Source organism: Heteronotia binoei, chromosome 21 (assembly GCF_032191835.1).
Source record: "Heteronotia binoei isolate CCM8104 ecotype False Entrance Well chromosome 21, APGP_CSIRO_Hbin_v1, whole genome shotgun sequence".
NCBI classification, from domain to species: domain Eukaryota; kingdom Metazoa; phylum Chordata; class Lepidosauria; order Squamata; family Gekkonidae; genus Heteronotia; species Heteronotia binoei.
Window position 1 is genome coordinate 180919212 of NC_083243.1, and position 16976 is coordinate 180936187.

The 16976-nt window shown below is 43.7% G+C and overlaps 1 protein-coding gene across 1 annotated transcript in view; it reads left to right on the top strand.

The window, feature by feature from the left end:
* LOC132589721 (cytochrome P450 27C1) overlaps positions 1-15091 on the top strand; it is a 52934-nt gene extending 37843 nt beyond the window's left edge. The window contains exons 5-9 of the mRNA XM_060262447.1: positions 358-521; positions 4589-4755; positions 9565-9643; positions 11228-11431; positions 14885-15091. Of these exons, the coding sequence (XP_060118430.1) occupies positions 358-521; positions 4589-4755; positions 9565-9643; positions 11228-11431; positions 14885-15001 (731 nt within the window). The 3' untranslated portion in view covers positions 15002-15091. The remainder of the gene's footprint in view (positions 1-357; positions 522-4588; positions 4756-9564; positions 9644-11227; positions 11432-14884) is intronic.
* Positions 15092-16976: the final 1885 nt, after the last annotated feature.

Genomic DNA, 16976 nt, shown 5'->3' on the forward strand with positions numbered 1-16976 from the left:
AATTAAAAGTCCAAGAAGGTTTTATTCACGGTATAACCTTGAATAAAACTTTGTTGGTGTTTTAGAAGAATATTCTAGTGACTACTCTTATAGTCTTATAGTGTATTTTCTACTCTGGTTGCAAGAAATACAGTTGATGTGCTTTGCCCAAAAAATTGCTTGACAAAGGGTACTCTGTTAATAGGCATTTCCACCAAGATCATCAGCCTTTGAAGCGTTTTAGCATGCGAGGAAGTAATTCCTTACCAAAAAGGTTCCCTGTCTGTTTTGTGGGCACAAAATTACAAATGATATGAGATACAAAATCGCAGTAAATTACAAAAAAATATTCATCTTTTCTGTCTTTCATTCACAAAGGTCAAACTCATGTGGACAATAAATTAAAAGACATCAAGTCTTTTTTAGACCGAGGAAAAGAGGTTAATGGTGGACTTCTCACAACTCTGCTGAAAAGTAAAGAACTTACGGTGGAAGAAATTTATGCCAATATGACTGAAATGCTTTTGGCAGGGGTTGATACAGTAAGTGTACTATTATTAGTAGTAGTATTTATTTATTATATTTATTTATTTTTTATTTTATTCCATTTGTATCTTGCCCTTCTCACCTAGGCAGGCTCAGGGCGGCTTACATAGACATGCATGTGCATGAGTAAACACAGCAATACATTAAAACTATAAACCATAGAATAATATAAATACATAAAATATTTCTTTGCTATAATCTTAGTAGTAGCAACTGTGTCAAAAAGGTGATATATGCCTTGAAATACTTGTTTATTATGAGATGAGAGACGATTAAGAGAGCAATCCTAAACAGGTCTACTCAGCATCCTACTAAAGTCTATTAAATGGGTTTACTCCCAGGAAAGTGTTTTTAGGATTGCACCGTAAAATTCTTATGTAGGGGAGCTAGCAGGTCTGGGGAAAATGTTCTGCCCCATTTAACAGGCGCTTAATGTGTGAAAATGGGCATAGAACCTTTTCTTGGGACAGAGGTAAATAACATCATATTAAACCAGGGCTGGGGAACGTCTGGCTTGAGGGCCGTTCATGGCCCTCAAGATCACTTGGTCTGGTCCTCGGGAATTGCTGGGCTGAGCCAAGCCATGTGGCAGCCTTCCTGGGTCCTGGCTGGCTGGCAAGGATTGTGGGGCGCAACTGCACTGTGCAGCACCCTCCTCAGGTTCCTCCTGGGCTTTTTCTACAAAAAAGCCCTGCACCTAGGCATTTGCTTAGGGTGGCAGACCATGTGTGTGTGTGTGTGTGTGCCAAATTAGGCTATCCTCACATGACTTCAAACAGAAAAACAATTGTTTTCAGCCTGAATCTTTCTCCCTTGGTGGAGCACTGTTCTTTAAGTTGGCAATTTTGTATGGCCTGTGAATGATGTTATAAATATCCAAATGACCCTTGGCAGAAAAAAAGGTTCCCCATCCCTGAATTAAGCCTTTGTTAAAGGGGCAGGACGTTTTTATTCAGATTGTTGGCACCCTGTCCTCAGTTTATCCTGTGGTGGGGCAGGGTTGTCTTAATGAAACAACGTCACCCCCATCTTTAAAAAGGGTTCCAGAGGAGATCCGGGAAACTACAGGCCAGTCAGTCTGACTTCAATACCGGGAAAGTTGGTAGAAAGCATTATCAAGGACAGAATGAGTAGGCGCATTGATGAACACGAGTTATTAAGGAAGACTCAGCATGGGTTCTGTAAGGGAAGATCTTGCCTCATTAACCTGTTACAGTTCTTTGAGGTGGTGAACAAACATGTGGACAAAGGAGACCCGATAGATATTGTTTACCTTTACTTCCAGAGATCAGCATAACATCCAGTGCCTCTCCCCAAAAATACCCTCCAAGTTTCAAAAGGATTGGACCAGGGGGTCCAATTCTATGAGCCCCAAAAGAAGGTGCCCTTATCCTTCATTATTTCCTATGGAAGGAAGGAAGGTGCACAATCCCTTTAAATGGGATGGCCAGAACTTCTGTTAGAATTCAATTATGCTTCTCACAATCTTGTTCCACCCCCCAAAGTCTCCTGACTCCACCCCCAGAGTCCGCAAATATTTCTTGAATTGGACTTGGCAATCCTCGGAGAGACAGTCCTGAAGATAGGCTAGTCCATGGCCACGCAGGGCTTTAAAGATTAAAAGCATAACCTCGAATCAGATCAGGTACTCTGTTGGCCGCCAGTGCAGTTTGCAGAGCACTGGCTGAATGCAAGTCCGTGGAATCGTCACAGAGTGATTTCATATTTGTAACAGGCAATGGTATAATCTGCTCCCATACTTCACCTCTGCTTTTCCAGCTAGTATGGATCAATGATACAGAATCCATTGGTTGTCTAAGTATTACTCACAAATAGGGTTGCCAGCGTCCAAGCGGGGCCTGGAGGTCTCCTGGAGTTGTTCTCCAAATGACACATGTCAGATCCCCAGAGAAAATGGTTCCTTTGGAGTGTAGACTATACTTATTTTATTTAAAACATGTATATGCTGCCTTTCCACTCTATCAGGGTCCTCATAGGCTTGACAATCCCCAGGTCCCAGTGGGGGTTCTTCCGCTTTACTAGGCTCCTTCCTGCCCCTAGTCAGCTGGCCGGTGGGGGGAAGCCCCGCCCCTGAAGCCACCATGTGACTTTTCCCCTCCGGAGGCTCCAGTCTCCGATTGAAAGGCTTCCTCTTGGGATGGGGTGTCTGTGTTACTTGGAAGAAGTTGGCTGCAACTCGTGAGTAGAGAGGCCAATCCCTCACTTCAGAGTCGCCGGAAAGGGGGGGGGAGGGAAATGTCTGCTGAGCACTTCATTATTCCTTATGTGGTGGTCGATTCTCATAGGGTATAATGGGGAATTGATATGGAGGTTTCGGGGGCTCTGGGGGAGCTGTTTTTCGGGGTAGAGGCACCAAATTTTCAGTATAGTATCTAGTGCCTCTCCCCAAGTTTCAAAAAGAGTGGACCAGGGGGTCCAATTCTATGAGCCCCAAAAGAAGGTGCCCCTATCCTTCATTATTTCCTATGGAAGGAAGACATTTAAAAAGGTGTGCTGTCCCTTTAAATGTGATGGCCAGAACTCCCTTGGAGTTCAATTATGCTTGTCACATCCTTGTTCTTGGCTCCACCCCCAAAGTCTCCTGGCTCCACCCCCAAAGTCCCCAGATATTTCTTGGACAGCAACCCGAGGTCCTCAAGGCAATGTTTTAAGCATGTTTTATTTTAAGGTTTTTTAAAATCTTTAATTGTGTTTGTCTGTATCCTTTATAAAATTTAGATAGATAGATAGATAGATAGATAGATAGATAGATAGATAGATAGATAGATAGATAGATAGATAGATAGATAATTTTATTTGTATCCCGCCCTCCCCGCCGGAGCAGGCTCAGGGCGGCTAACAGCATTATATAAAAACAAAGTTACATCCAGCATTCAAATTTCTGACAAGTTTAAAATCAATCAATCAATTAAATTAAATTCATAAAAGTGCTATTGCTATTCGTTCTTTTGTGGTGGCGGTTATCCTTAGCAGCTTCTTTCTTCAGCGAAGGCCAGTCGGAAGAGGGAGGTCTTGCAAGCCCTGCGGAATTGTTCAAGGTCCCGCAGGGCCCGCATTTCCTCTGGGAGTTGGTTCCATAGGCTCGGGGCTACAGAGGAGAAGGCCCGGTTGCGGGTGCATTGCAGCTTCACCTCTCTTGGTCCGGGGGTGGTCAGCAAGTTTTTTCCAGTTGACCTTAGTGCTCTCTGGGGTTCATATGGGGAGAGACGGTCCCTAAGGTAGACAGGTCCTCGACCGTTTATATCTCTGCTACCTAATTTTAAATAGGAACACACATGGCCTGGCCCAAGAAGGTCTCATTTATGTCTGATCCGGCCCTCATGACAAATGAGTAACACCCTTGCCTTAGAAGAAGAAGAAGAATTGCAGATTTATACCCCGCCCTTCTCCCTGAATCAGAGACTCAGAGCGGCTTACAATCTCCTATGTCTTCTCCCCCCACAACAGACACCCTGTGAGGTGGGTGGGGCTGAGAGTGCTCTCACAGCAGCTGCCCTTTCAAGGACAACTCTTGCGATAGCTATGGCTAACCCAAGGCCATTCCAGCAGGTGCAAGTGGAGGAGTGGGGAATCAAACCCGGTTCTCCCAGATAAGAGTCCGCACACTTCACCACTACACCAAACTGGCTCTCAGACAATACAGGATCTGGGCTTGATTTAATCTATAGAAGTTATGTCTTGGAGATGGCACACTCTGCCACGAAGAATGAAAACTATGTTTTGGAACACAGTTCACCCGCTTAGAGACAAAGTGCGTGCGTGGCGTGCTGCAATGCTTCATGGGATAGAACCAAATTCTAATATTGTTGAGTTCTCATCCAAAGTACCATATATGTGAATATACATGTCTCCCATTACATGAAATTCTGCCATAGTTATTATTTTAGATTTAGGAGACTTGATTCAGTTTATTATTATTATTTTGTGAGGTGTTTAATGAAACGCTGGTTGAAAATGGCAAATGTTACTTTAGAAATGTTGTTATGGACTCTCACTGCACTAAAGCTATCGTTTCCTTTTCATTTCCCCCATATTACCTTAGACTTCCTTCACTTTATCCTGGGCAATATATCTATTAGCAAAGCATCCAGAAGTACAGCATTCTGTGTATAAAGAGATAATCAGTAAACTGGGTAAAGACAAAGTCCCTCATGCCAATGATATCCCTAACCTGCCAATGATCAGAGCCCTTCTCAAAGAAACTTTAAGGTAAGTGGTTAAAAAAAAAAGCACCCAACTTGAGAATGAAATTTTTAAAAATCTTCCTCAGTACAATGTTTAGGCTAAAAGGCAGCTATCAGGGGCTTTTCTTCTTTTGCTCCGCTTTCTCTTCTACACTGGGATTTTTTTCAATATTGCTGGGAGTGGCTGAAAATTTCATAGACCGTTTTTGCACATAGCTTACCTCGCAGTCACAATCCCGTTCCCTCCGCAGCATCTGTCGGATCTCCCACCATCTGCGCCGGAGTTACAGGAAGTGCCGCGGCTTTTGCGTAGCAAACGTCAACTGGGTTTTAGCGGTTTACGTTTGGTACGCAGAAGCCGCGGCACTTCCTGGAACTTCGGCGCAGATGGTGGGAAATCCGTCCGGACGCTGCGGAGGGAACGGGATTGTGACTGCGAGGTAAGCTGAGTGCGAAAACGGTAATACTATGTTATAAGATTCAAAACTCCAAACTTTTTTGTGTGTGTTTTTTGTGTGTGCCGGTATGCACACACACACCTGGAAGTCATGGCGACATCTGGTGACTGACCCCTACTGGGGGCTTGCAGGATATTCAGCGAGGTGGCTGAATAAAGCCTGCCCCCCCTGCTGGTATTCCAAGGAGGTCTCCCATCCAAATACTTGCCAGAGTCTACCCTGCTCAGCTTCCAGAATCTGACAAGATTGGGCTTACCTGGGTTATTCAGGTCAGGGCATTCCAAGCGTATTTTCGAGGGCAAGCTCTATGAAGCTAATTTCGGAGTCATGCGAGAGTAGATTGAAAGTTAGCCCTTTCTCTGCGCTTCTGTGTCCTTCTCTATTACATAGTTATACATTCATATACATCCATATATACGCGTGTGTTACGTGTGTAAGGTGCCATCAAGTCATAACCAATTTACGGTGACCCCAGCAAGGAACTTTCAAGGCAAGCGAGAAGCAGAGGTGGTCTGCCATTGCCTCCGTCTGCAGTCTTTGTTGGTGGTCTCCCTTTCAAGTACCAGCCCTGCTTAGCGTCTGAGATCTGACAGGACTGGGCTATACCGTGCCACCTACATGTGTATTTGTGTATCAAAGAGAGGGAGGGCTGCTAGCATAATCCTTGTCAGATTCTAGTCATTTTTGGTAGGCTTTGTTCACCACGCCGATAGGCTTTGCGCCTACAGAATCTCGGTTTGGAAACTTCCAGAGCTGCGTTTTGGGTGCAAAAAATCCTTGTTCTCAGAGGTGCAGTTTGGCTGTGCATGCCCGACGGAAAAGGAGACAGGATAGAAAAGGCGTTAAAAAAAAAAAGGAAAGCTGAAAAAACTCTGTGTGTCTCCCCCCCCCCGATATTCTTTTATTAATTTAAAAAAAGAAAAACAATAATGTATACCAGCCAACAGATAATAGTAACAAACAACACAATAAAGTAATCATATAATTGGCCTTTCAATCATCCTTAAGGAGGGTTGTCTGTGGTTTTTATCGTAACCAGAAAATAACAAATATAAGCATTTGAAAAAAAAAGAAAAACAATTGATCATTAGTCTATCATTAATCTAGCAATTTTTCCCCCTCCAATATCTTTATACAAAGTATAAACAGCGTTCAGATTTTCCTTCTTATTATGCAATATTAACGCCTTGCTTTGCTTCGTACCATTTATAAAATTTAACCCATTTTCTACTAGCTTCAGTTTTGGACTCTCCTTTTAACATATTCGAAAGTATATCCATTTCGGCAGCATGTGGTTTAGTAATAGGTTCTTTTTATCATATTTGGTGGAACTGTAAAGTTTCTAAAAAATTTTGGAAAAGAGTACACGATACACTAAAGGCAATATTACAATTAGATCTGCAGTTTAAACCGGAGGTGATGTTGTTGTCATTTGTTAAGAAAGTTGTACCCTCTGAGGATGAACATATGACGATATATATTCTTACGGCGGCAAGGATAGTTTTTGCTAAATATTGGCGACAAAGGATATGTCCCGAATTAAACGAAGTGGTTGACAAAATTTTTAAAACTCTGTGTGTCTATGGCTGCATCGACATGGTGAAGGTCCCCCGTTGTCCTGTGGCAATAGAACACCCGCATGGGAATTTTGTGCACACTTTCCTCCGTCAGCCACTGGCTGCCTTGCATTTCCCCCCTCTGTGCCACCAAAGGTCTCTTAGGGGCATTTAAAGAAATCAATTAATTGTCAAAATGGCCAGCGCATAGGAGTAGGTCAGCGCATAGGAGTAGGCCCCCAAGGTGGCCACCTGGCTACAGGGGTGGGGTGGAGGGGCGGGCGCCCACATCCTGTCTCTGCTCTCACCAGCTGGCTCAGCTCCAAGGCATTTGGAGCAGCTCCAAATGCCTCAGAGCCGAGCACACATCCCACTCATCCCACCCAGCCCCTTCCAGATCTGGAGGGAGCTGGGTGGGATGCACAGCATGGCCAGTTTTTCAGCTCTGAGGTATTTGGAGCTGCTCCAAATGCCTCGGAGTCAAGAAAACATGCCCCCACCCAGCCCCTGCTGGGTTGTCTTGGAGGTCGGCTTCCCTTGGGAGGGCAGTGTCCCAGTGGCACAGAGACTCCCCGCTGCCCCTTTCTCCTGCCTGGGACCCAGGCAGGCGAAAGGGGCAGGGGGGTGGGAATGTGTGCACTGCTAGGAGGCTGCCTTGGAAGGTGAAATGGGTGGCAAGGTGATGTGCACGTGGCTGTGTGGGGGTGGGGATTCTTGCCTGGGGCGGCAGAACCCCTAACGCCGGCCCTGGTTGCCAGTAATGTTATGTCAATCAACTGGCATAATTTGGTAATCCAGACAGTTTGCTAATGTGCTCGGACTGTGTTCTTTCTGGAAAGATTGTGCCAAGCTAGATTTGAGAGAACGTATCAAGGACAGTGTCCTGCCCAGCCCAGGCGAGGACTACGCAAGGGGGACCCCCCGGTGCCTGCCAGCCACTCCTGGCCCCCGCCGCCGCCCCGAGAGCCTCCCACACCTTCCCAAGCCCCCGCAGCGGCCCCACCCCTCACCTGGGCTGACGGAGTGCCAACAGCCGCCCAAACGATGCCTCTCAGCCAACGCGCCCGTCTCTGGGTCCGAGGAGCCTGGCCAGAGCGAGACGTCGGGGAGCAGGAGGGAGAAGCTGAGCCCAGCGCTGGGCAGAGAGGAGGAGAGCCGCCTGACCCGTGGCGGCGAGAGACGCCACACCCCAGCACGCTGCAGAGGTCCGAGACGCCCGAGGCATGCCCAGGCAGCCCAGCCCCGGATCGCCTCTCACGGGCGTCTGGGGCTTTGAAGGGGGGGAGGAGCCAGAGAGGGGCAGAACCCAGGAAGGGGGAGGACTGAGACGGGGGGATAAAGGGAGGGAAGGAGGAGATCGGGGAGGAAGCTGGCCGGTGCTTATTGAGGCTGCCTCGCGCGAGAGAGGGACAGGAGCCGCAGCACAGCCAGGAGGGGAACGGGGGCCTGCGGTGAAGTAACCTGGCTCCCACCCCTGTTTCTGAGACCTCCGGGGAACATCCCAGAGTGCCCAGGAGGGGCAACGGCGGTGCCGGGAGACCGGGAGAGGTACCCAGAGCGTGACAGACAGGAAAAACCTGGAAAGTGAATGATCAGAGGATGTAATGCTGATGCTCAGAAAACACAAACAAAACCCCAAAACACCCCACCACCCCCACTGCCTTTTGGGAGCCATGGAGAAGAAGAATTTCTGTGTAGATGCAGTCTATATTTCAAGCACCACATCAACCACCTGAAGTTTCTAGTGGTCTACTGATCACTCCATGCCTTTCTCCCCAGGTGCAACAGGTAAATTGTGGAGATGTCCATGGGCATTGTGGCCACAAAATATCATGTCAACAAAAAGTGGCACTGCCTCTGTCCCTTGGGGGAGGGACGGTGGCTCAGTGGTAGAGCATCTGCTTGGGAAGCAGAAGGTCCCAGGTTCAATCCCTGGCATCTCCAAAAAGGGTCCAGGCAAGTAGGGGTGGAAATCCTCAGCTCGAGACCCTGGAGAGCAGGGGAGGGACAGTGGCTCAGTGGTAGAGCATCTGCTTGGGAAGCAGAAGGTCCCAGGTTCAATCCCTGGCATCTCCAAAAAGGGTCCAGGCAAGTAGGGGTGAAAATCCTCAGCTTGAGACCCTGGAGAGCTGCTGCCAGTCTGAGAAGACAATACTGACTTTGATGGACCAAGGGTCTGATTCAGTACAAGGCAGCTTCATATGTCCATATGTTCCTTATTACCTTGTAGCCTGTGGGGGAATTGTATCAAATATAGCATCCCATACTCAACATATTTTTGTCATGGCCCTGACCTGGATAGCCCATATTAGCCTGATGTTGTCAGATCTCAAAAACTAAGCAGGGTCAACTCCGGTCAGTACTTGGGTGAGAGACCATCAAGGAATACCAGGGTCATGATGCAGAGTTAATAGCAAACCACTTCTATTAGTCTCTTGCCTTGAAAACCCTATGGAGTTGTCATAATAAGTCAGCTGTGACTTGGTGGCAATATATATATATCTTTGGGATGTTATCTGCTACCTCATTGTTTATTTTTGACATGATAATTTATGAAGTTAAATGGCCCCGGTCTGGACACAGATTGTGGGTGTGGTGGGAGACCCTGCTTCTTTCTGTCCTTTGCTTACGCTACTTTAGCCAGTATTAGGTGCTGCCTTCTTATAAATGACTTGTAAGTTTCCTTAAGGGAACTTTGGCCAAAGATTTTAAGACTTTTTGAAAGTTTACCCCTTTTATCATGCTCACTAACGGCTTCGTGGAATTCTACAGAAATGCAAGATTAGAAGCATTGAATATGTCATCGACTATTATTTGTAGGTTATTTCCAGTGTTACCAGGAAATGGCAGAGTAACCCAGAAAGATTTGATTGTTGGAGGATACTTGATACCTAAAGGGGTAAGCTGTACAATGACTGCATGGAAATGGTAGGAAAATGTGAAGCTCTAGATTTTCTTTCATTATAGGAAAAAACTTTGACTGGTAAAATAGTTATTCTGTGAAATATCAGTCTTTCTTGATCCTGGTCATTTGAAATAATACTTTTTCTTTTATATTCTGTAATCAAACTTCAGTACAGTGTTTCTTGCGTTGTTTTAGTGCAGGGTCTGTTTAACTTGAAAGTGTACACTTTTAATAATTAGATTTTTTCTAGGCTCATACAATGCTTTTTAAACTCCAGCAGTAACTGCAAATCTTTGTGGATATTCTGAAAAATAATGTGTAAATTATTATGATAATCTATTTGTCACATATTTGGGCATTCTCAGAATTAAAACTAGTTAATTAACATGCATGTTTGGATTTGGTAGACTGTTCTGTAACATATTTGTTTCATTATTTTCTGTAATCAAATTCAGTACAGTGTTTCTTGAGTTGCTTTAGAGCAGGGTCTGTTTAACTTGAAAGTGTACCCTTTTGATAATTATATTTTTTCTAGGCTCATACAATGCTTTTTAAACTCCAGCAGAAACTGCAAAATTTTGTGGATATTCTGAAAAATAATGTGTAAATTATTATGATAATCTATTTGTCACATATTTGGGTATTCTCAGAATTAAAACTAGTTAATTAACATGCATGTTTCGGTTTGGTAGATTGTTCTGCAACATATTTGTTTCATTATTTTCTGTAATCAAACTTCAGTACAGTGTTTCTTGAGTTGTTTTAGTGCAGGGTCTGTTTAACTTGAAAGTGTACCCTTTTAATAATTAGATTTTTTCTAGGCTCATACAATGCTTTTTAAACTCCAGCAGTAACTGCAAATCTTTGTGGATATTCTGAAAAATAATGTGTAAATTATTATGATAATCTATTTGTCACATATTTGGGCATTCTCAGAATTAAAACTAGTTAATTAACATGCATGTTTGGATTTGGTAGACTGTTCTGTAACATATTTGTTTCATTATTTTCTGTAATCAAATTCAGTACAGTGTTTCTTGAGTTGCTTTAGAGCAGGGTCTGTTTAACTTGAAAGTGTACCCTTTTGATAATTATATTTTTTCTAGGCTCATACAATGCTTTTTAAACTCCAGCAGAAACTGCAAAATTTTGTGGATATTCTGAAAAATAATGTGTAAATTATTATGATAATCTATTTGTCACATATTTGGGTATTCTCAGAATTAAAACTAGTTAATTAACATGCATGTTTGGGTTTGGTAGATTGTTCTGTAACATATTTGTTTCATTATTTTCTGTAATCAAACTTCAGTACAGTGTTTCTTGAGTTGTTTTAGTGCAGGGTCTGTTTAACTTGAAAGTGTACCCTTTTAATAATTAGATTTTTTCTAGGCTCATACAATGCTTTTTAAACTCCAGCAGTAACTGCAAATCTTTGTGGATATTCTGAAAAATAATGTGTAAATTATGTGATAATCTATTTGTCACATATTTGGGTATTCTCAGAATTAAAACTAGTTAATTAACATGCATGTTTTGGGTTTGGTAGATTGTTCTGTAACGTATTTGTTTCATCAGACCCAGTTGGCACTCTGTCATTATGCTACATCATATCAGGAAGAGAATTTTCCATTAGCACATGAATTCCAACCTGAGCGCTGGCTAAGGAAAAGTAATATGGACAGGGTAGATAATTTTGGTTCTATCCCCTTTGGTTATGGCATTCGGAGCTGCATAGGAAAGAGAATTGCGGAACTGGAAATTCACCTGGCATTAATACAGGTAAGCAGGGTGCAACTATTAGAACACACCTTCTTGCCGTTAGTAAACTTTTATTTTGTAAGAACAAATTACTTCCTCGATTCAACGAAGACTGTTTCCTGGTTAGACTGCTCACATAATTAAAAGCTTGGAATTTGTATTGTTTCTTCAGAATTAGGGCCTGTCGATATAGCACCATTAATGACAAGGCAGCATATTCTAACCGCCTCTGATATTAGTACAATACCGCTGTAACTAGTTAGTATCCTGTAGTCTCTCGACAGAGAAAATAAATTTTAAAAAAGATTGAACTCCGAGGAGCTGAGAGCGTAGCAACTGCAGTTGGAGAATCCCCACACGCCCACCAGTTATGCCCCCAGGCGAGCCATATAGAACAGCCAACAAATCACACTGCCATCGACAAACCTATGTGACGGCACTTTCCCCCATCCACCTACAAAACATAACAAGGAAAGAAAGAAAGGAAATACAGCAACCTTCTGTGTTGTGCCCTAGTAGGAGCCTGGTAATTACAACTATCCTAGGAAATGTGAGAATGGAGGGGGGGGGGTCAGCTCCCCCCCTATAAACACATTTCCTTCTGACAGGTGGGCATAAAGGAAAGGAAGGAATCATAATCACTATAATCATACCACCAAGCACTTCCATAGCTCACTTCCTAGAGGAAATGCCATAGAAATCCCATCACTTCACATGGTGGTTTGGGTCCCAGGGTCCTTGAGGAACAAATTCTTGTGAGGCAAGAGGGAGAAAGACTTTAAGATAGCAACAAGAGAACACACAGAACGTTCAGTGATGCCATCCTTGCCATCTCCCACTTAGGAAAAAGACTTAAGTGGGGGAGAGGGTGAAGGGTTCAAATCCCACAAAGGGGAAATTTGGAATAAAGCAAAAATCACCTTTTGGGCTAACAGCAAGTAAAACCAAAGGAATAGGCAACACTACACTTTACACACTGGAGAGCATTCTTCTAACACATCCAGCAGGTAGTGCACACAGGAACAAGTATTTGGAATCTTCCATTGGATCTGATTTTTCAAATAATCCTATACCAAAGGACTATAGGACTATAGAGAGAGGCCAAGCACTGTGGGGAAAGCTCAGGTATACCATGCCTGAGGTTCATGGTTCAAACCCTTCAAACCCTGCATCACGTGAGAGCCAGTTTGGTGTAGTGGTTAAGTGCATGGACTCTTATCTGGGAGAACTGGGTTTGATTCCCCACTCCTCCACTAGCAGCTGCTGGAATGGCCTTGGGTCAGCCATAGCTCTCGTAGCAGTTATCCTTGAAAGGGTGTCTGTTGTGGGGGAAGAATAAAGGAGAAGGGCAGGGTATAAATCTCTTCTTCTCCTTCTCCTCCTCCTTCTCTTCCTGGAGTTGACAACTGTGAGGAACCAGTCAGGGTCAGCTTGGGAGGGTGACCAATATAAATTTTTCCCCAGTCACCTTCCCTCAGGCACACATACAGAAATCCTGTCAGACCTCTAAGAAAATAGGCACCAGACGGTTTTAAATTCAAAAACCAAAGAAAATATTTATTGGGTAACAAAAGGCAAGGGACAGGGATAAAATAATATTGATTAGATCTGATCAGTAACAACAAATCAGTTGGCAGGCGGTTGGCAAAATAAACGATTACTCAACACAGAGAGATTGTCAGGCTGAGGTAAAATTAAATGGATAACCCTGGCAGAAGATTTTTAAACTACCAAGCTGGCAGGCGTTAAACTCTATGACAAGCAGGCAGTGCCTACTGGGCACTAGGAATGCTTTGCAATTTGGATTATATAGTCCTATACTCTGGCTACTCAAATCATAAAAATAACAAACTGATAGTCACACTATTCCACACACAGAGAGAACTCCTGACTGGTGCTATATTAATTCTCCCTCACAGTCATCCACACTAGCCTCTAAGACCCACACCACTGAGAGCTAATACCAGCCCCTCATTCCTGGTGTGTCTCAGCCCCAGCTAGTTTTCGGGTCTGAATGTTGAAAAACCCTGCTGACCACCAGAATCCAGTCCTCCCTTCTGAGTGTTTGTGTGATCTCAGTTTGCACAAGTAGTCTGCCTTGATGTGCTGGCAGAACTCCCACAGAGAGTTTCCCAGCCAGAAGGTGCCAGGTTTTGCCCCTTCTGACTTCATACTCTCTCTCAGACAGAAGCTCAGCCCAGCTGTGTCTCCACAAGGTTCTCAGCTCCTTGCCCAGTGACTTCACACCACTGACCAGCCTAAGTCTCAGTCTTCACACTCCGGACTCTCACTGAAGACTTTCCTCTTGAAGACTCAAAACTCAACTCAAAACTCTGAGGCATTCCCTGTAAGCCTCTTCATTTAGCTACATTTCAGTTACCATGGCTGCATCTCATCCAATCGTTGTAAGGCTGTTCCCAGCTTCTCAGGCTAAGTTCCTGAGTCCATCACAACAACCCTATCTCCTTCACAGCTAACCATCCACCTACCTCGATCTGCCCCTCTGACTTCAGCTTTCCATCTCTTCTCCCTCCCTGCAGCCTCTACCTAGGAAAAGTAGTCTTTCTTCACAGTGAGGACCAAAGCAGCTCACATCATTCTCCTCTCCCCCTTTTGATATGCACAACAACCCTGTGAGGTAGGCTAGGCTGAAAGTCTGTGACTGGTCCAAAAGCACCCAGTCAGCTTCCACAGCAAGAACCTGGGTCTGGTAGACCATGCTCTGAGGTGATAACTCCTATGCCACACTGGCTGTCATAAGGGGGTTGCTGCTGAACAGTAGCAAGCAGCCAGGCCTAGGGTAGTCAACCTCCAAGTGGAGGCTTAAGATCTCTTGATATCACAACTGAACTCCAGACAACAGATCCCCTGGGAAAATAAGTGCTTTAGAGGGTAGACTCTGCGGCATTATATTCAGATAAGGCTTCTCCCTTCCCCAAACTTTGGCTTCCTTAGAGTCCACCACAAAATCTCCCACCAACCTGCAGCTGGCAACCCAAGTCAGGACTGACCTCAATGAGTTCTCCCTCAAAGGCTAAAATAGGCCTGGAAAGGGCCTTTTCTTCCTGCCCTTTACTGACAGAACCAAGTATGGTTACCTAGAAACATCCACTGAGGGAACAGTGAATTGTTGGCAAAGGCAACTTCCCCAGTGACCTAGACCTTGTCTGTCCTGGAGCTGGAGGGTGGGGTTGCTTTCTGTCAAGATTGAGTGACTTGCGGCTCAACCAATGGAAGGCAAGGTAAGTCATTGGCAACATGGCTTGCCTTTTATATATATAAAAATAAGATGCTAGATTAGATGCACTTTTGGTCAGATCCAACAGGGTTCTTCTTAGGTTCTAATGTTCTATCTTAGCCACTGGGTTTTACAAGAAAGGTGATACTAGGAAAGATTCTAGGAACTAGAATATTATTGTTGCTTATCCTTCCAAAGATATGTACCTATTCTAATGAAGTTGCATTTCCCCCCAGCTACTTCAACATTTTGAAATAAAATCTTCTCCCAAAACTAAATCTGTTCGTGCGAAAACCCATGGATTATTGACTCCAGCAGATTCCATCAATGTGAAATTTGCAGACAGGAAATGAGACCAGAACCTTCAAAAAGCTTGTGCTATACTCCATAGCCTGACCTGCGAAAGAAAGGCAAAGATTCTTTTAACTATCATGGAATTTGTGAACAGCACATCCAAGTACCTACCTAGAGGTTTATTCTTCTGGTAGACTAATACCTATTCATATGGAACATTATGGAAGTACAAGCAAAATTATTATTTTTTCTATTAGAAGTCTGCATTGCTTTTGAGAAACACAATAAGGGAAACATATCAAATCTTTTTTTAAAGAGCATTTTATTATATTCCTTTTTTTTTAATGATCCATTGAGAAGAGTCAAGACATTCACCATAAATGATCTCAGTTCTATTAGTCAACCTGTGGTCATCTTTATATCTATTATTGAACCGCCTTTTTGGAATTGTATGTTGGTTGTGGTTCTATTTCAGATAATTTCATCTAAAATTAGGGAAATTGCTCTAATACAAAAACATTTTAAAGAAAATGATGAAACTGCAGCCTTGTACAGATTCAAAAGTTCAAATCCTACTACCTGAAAGCTTTTCAAACAAAGTTAAGAATATATTCTGAAACAAGTCAAGTTAGCCTGCTGGAGGTAAAATAGCAGAGTATTGTGGTACTAACAAAGTGGTGGTAGCATAAACTTTCGTGAATGAGGACATGTGCTAAAGCAGTAGGGTTGCCAATCCCCAGGTGGGGGCAGGGGATGCCCCGGTTTGGAAGCCCTCCCCCTGCTTCAGGGTCATCAAAAGGCGGGGGGGGGAGGGGAGGGAAATGTCTGCTGGGTACTCATGATTCCCTATGGAGACTTATTCCCTTAGAAAATAATGGAGAATTGATCCACGGGTATCTGGGGGCCATGTTATTTGAGGTAGAGGCACCAAATTTTCCGTGGTATCCAGTGGCGCTCCCTAAAATACTCCCTAAGTTTCAAAAAGATTGGACTAGGGGGTCCAATTCTATGAGCCCCCAAAGAAGGTGCCCCTATCCTTCATTACTTCCTACGGAAGGAAGGCATTTAAAAGATGTGCCGTCCCTTGAAATGTGATGGCCAAAACTCCCTTTGGAGTTCAATTATGCTTGTCACAGCCTTGCTCCTGGCTCCACCCCCAAAGTCTCCTGGCTCCACCCCCAAAGTCCCCAGATATTTCTTGAATTGGACTTGGCAACCCTATAAAGCAGTCTCTGGATTATAAACGTTTTATGTAACAGTAAATTTGTTATTCTTTAAGGAGCCACAAGACCCTTTGGTTTTTAAAGGCAACGTAAATTTTATGTAAAATTGAGCCGAATAGAGAATAAATGTTGTACTCATTTTTATTTACATTTAGTACACATATGACTTTATTTTCAAAAGAAAGGTTTTACTTTGCAGGTTTGTTTAATTGTAGTGGAATACAGCTGTTCATTTTTGCATAAAAGTGTATGGTTTGTATGAGCCACTGACCTCTCTCGGATAGATGTGTGAATGTCAGGGCGTCTCTGTGTACTTGAGAATTATGCACTTTGTTGTACCTGTTTATCTAAACAATTGTATATCAGCTAATGAAAACCAGAGAAGTTAGTTTGAGGATTAGAAGGCAGTGATGCTGCATTTATCAGGAAATTCTTATTTAGGAAAATGCCTTATTTTGAAGCCATTTTATGCCTTCAGGCTTGTAATAACACATTGATCATGGGCATTCCATTGCAGTTGTAGACTTTAAAATATTTAGATTACATTTTTGGTCACCTGGTACTACCAGCTTTGCACTAACTTTCCATTTATGTGAGAAGGATGATGCCTAACTTTCTCAGGAAATGTGTTCTGTGTCTCTGGGTACCATCCACAACAAAACGTCAACAGAAAATTTAAACTTGTTTTCATTAGATAGGATTACTTCTAGCACACTCCCTGAACCTGGGAGGGATGGTGGCTCAGTGGGAGAGCATCTGCTTGGGAAGCAGAAGGTCCCAGGTTCAATCCCTGGCATCTCCAAAAAAGGGT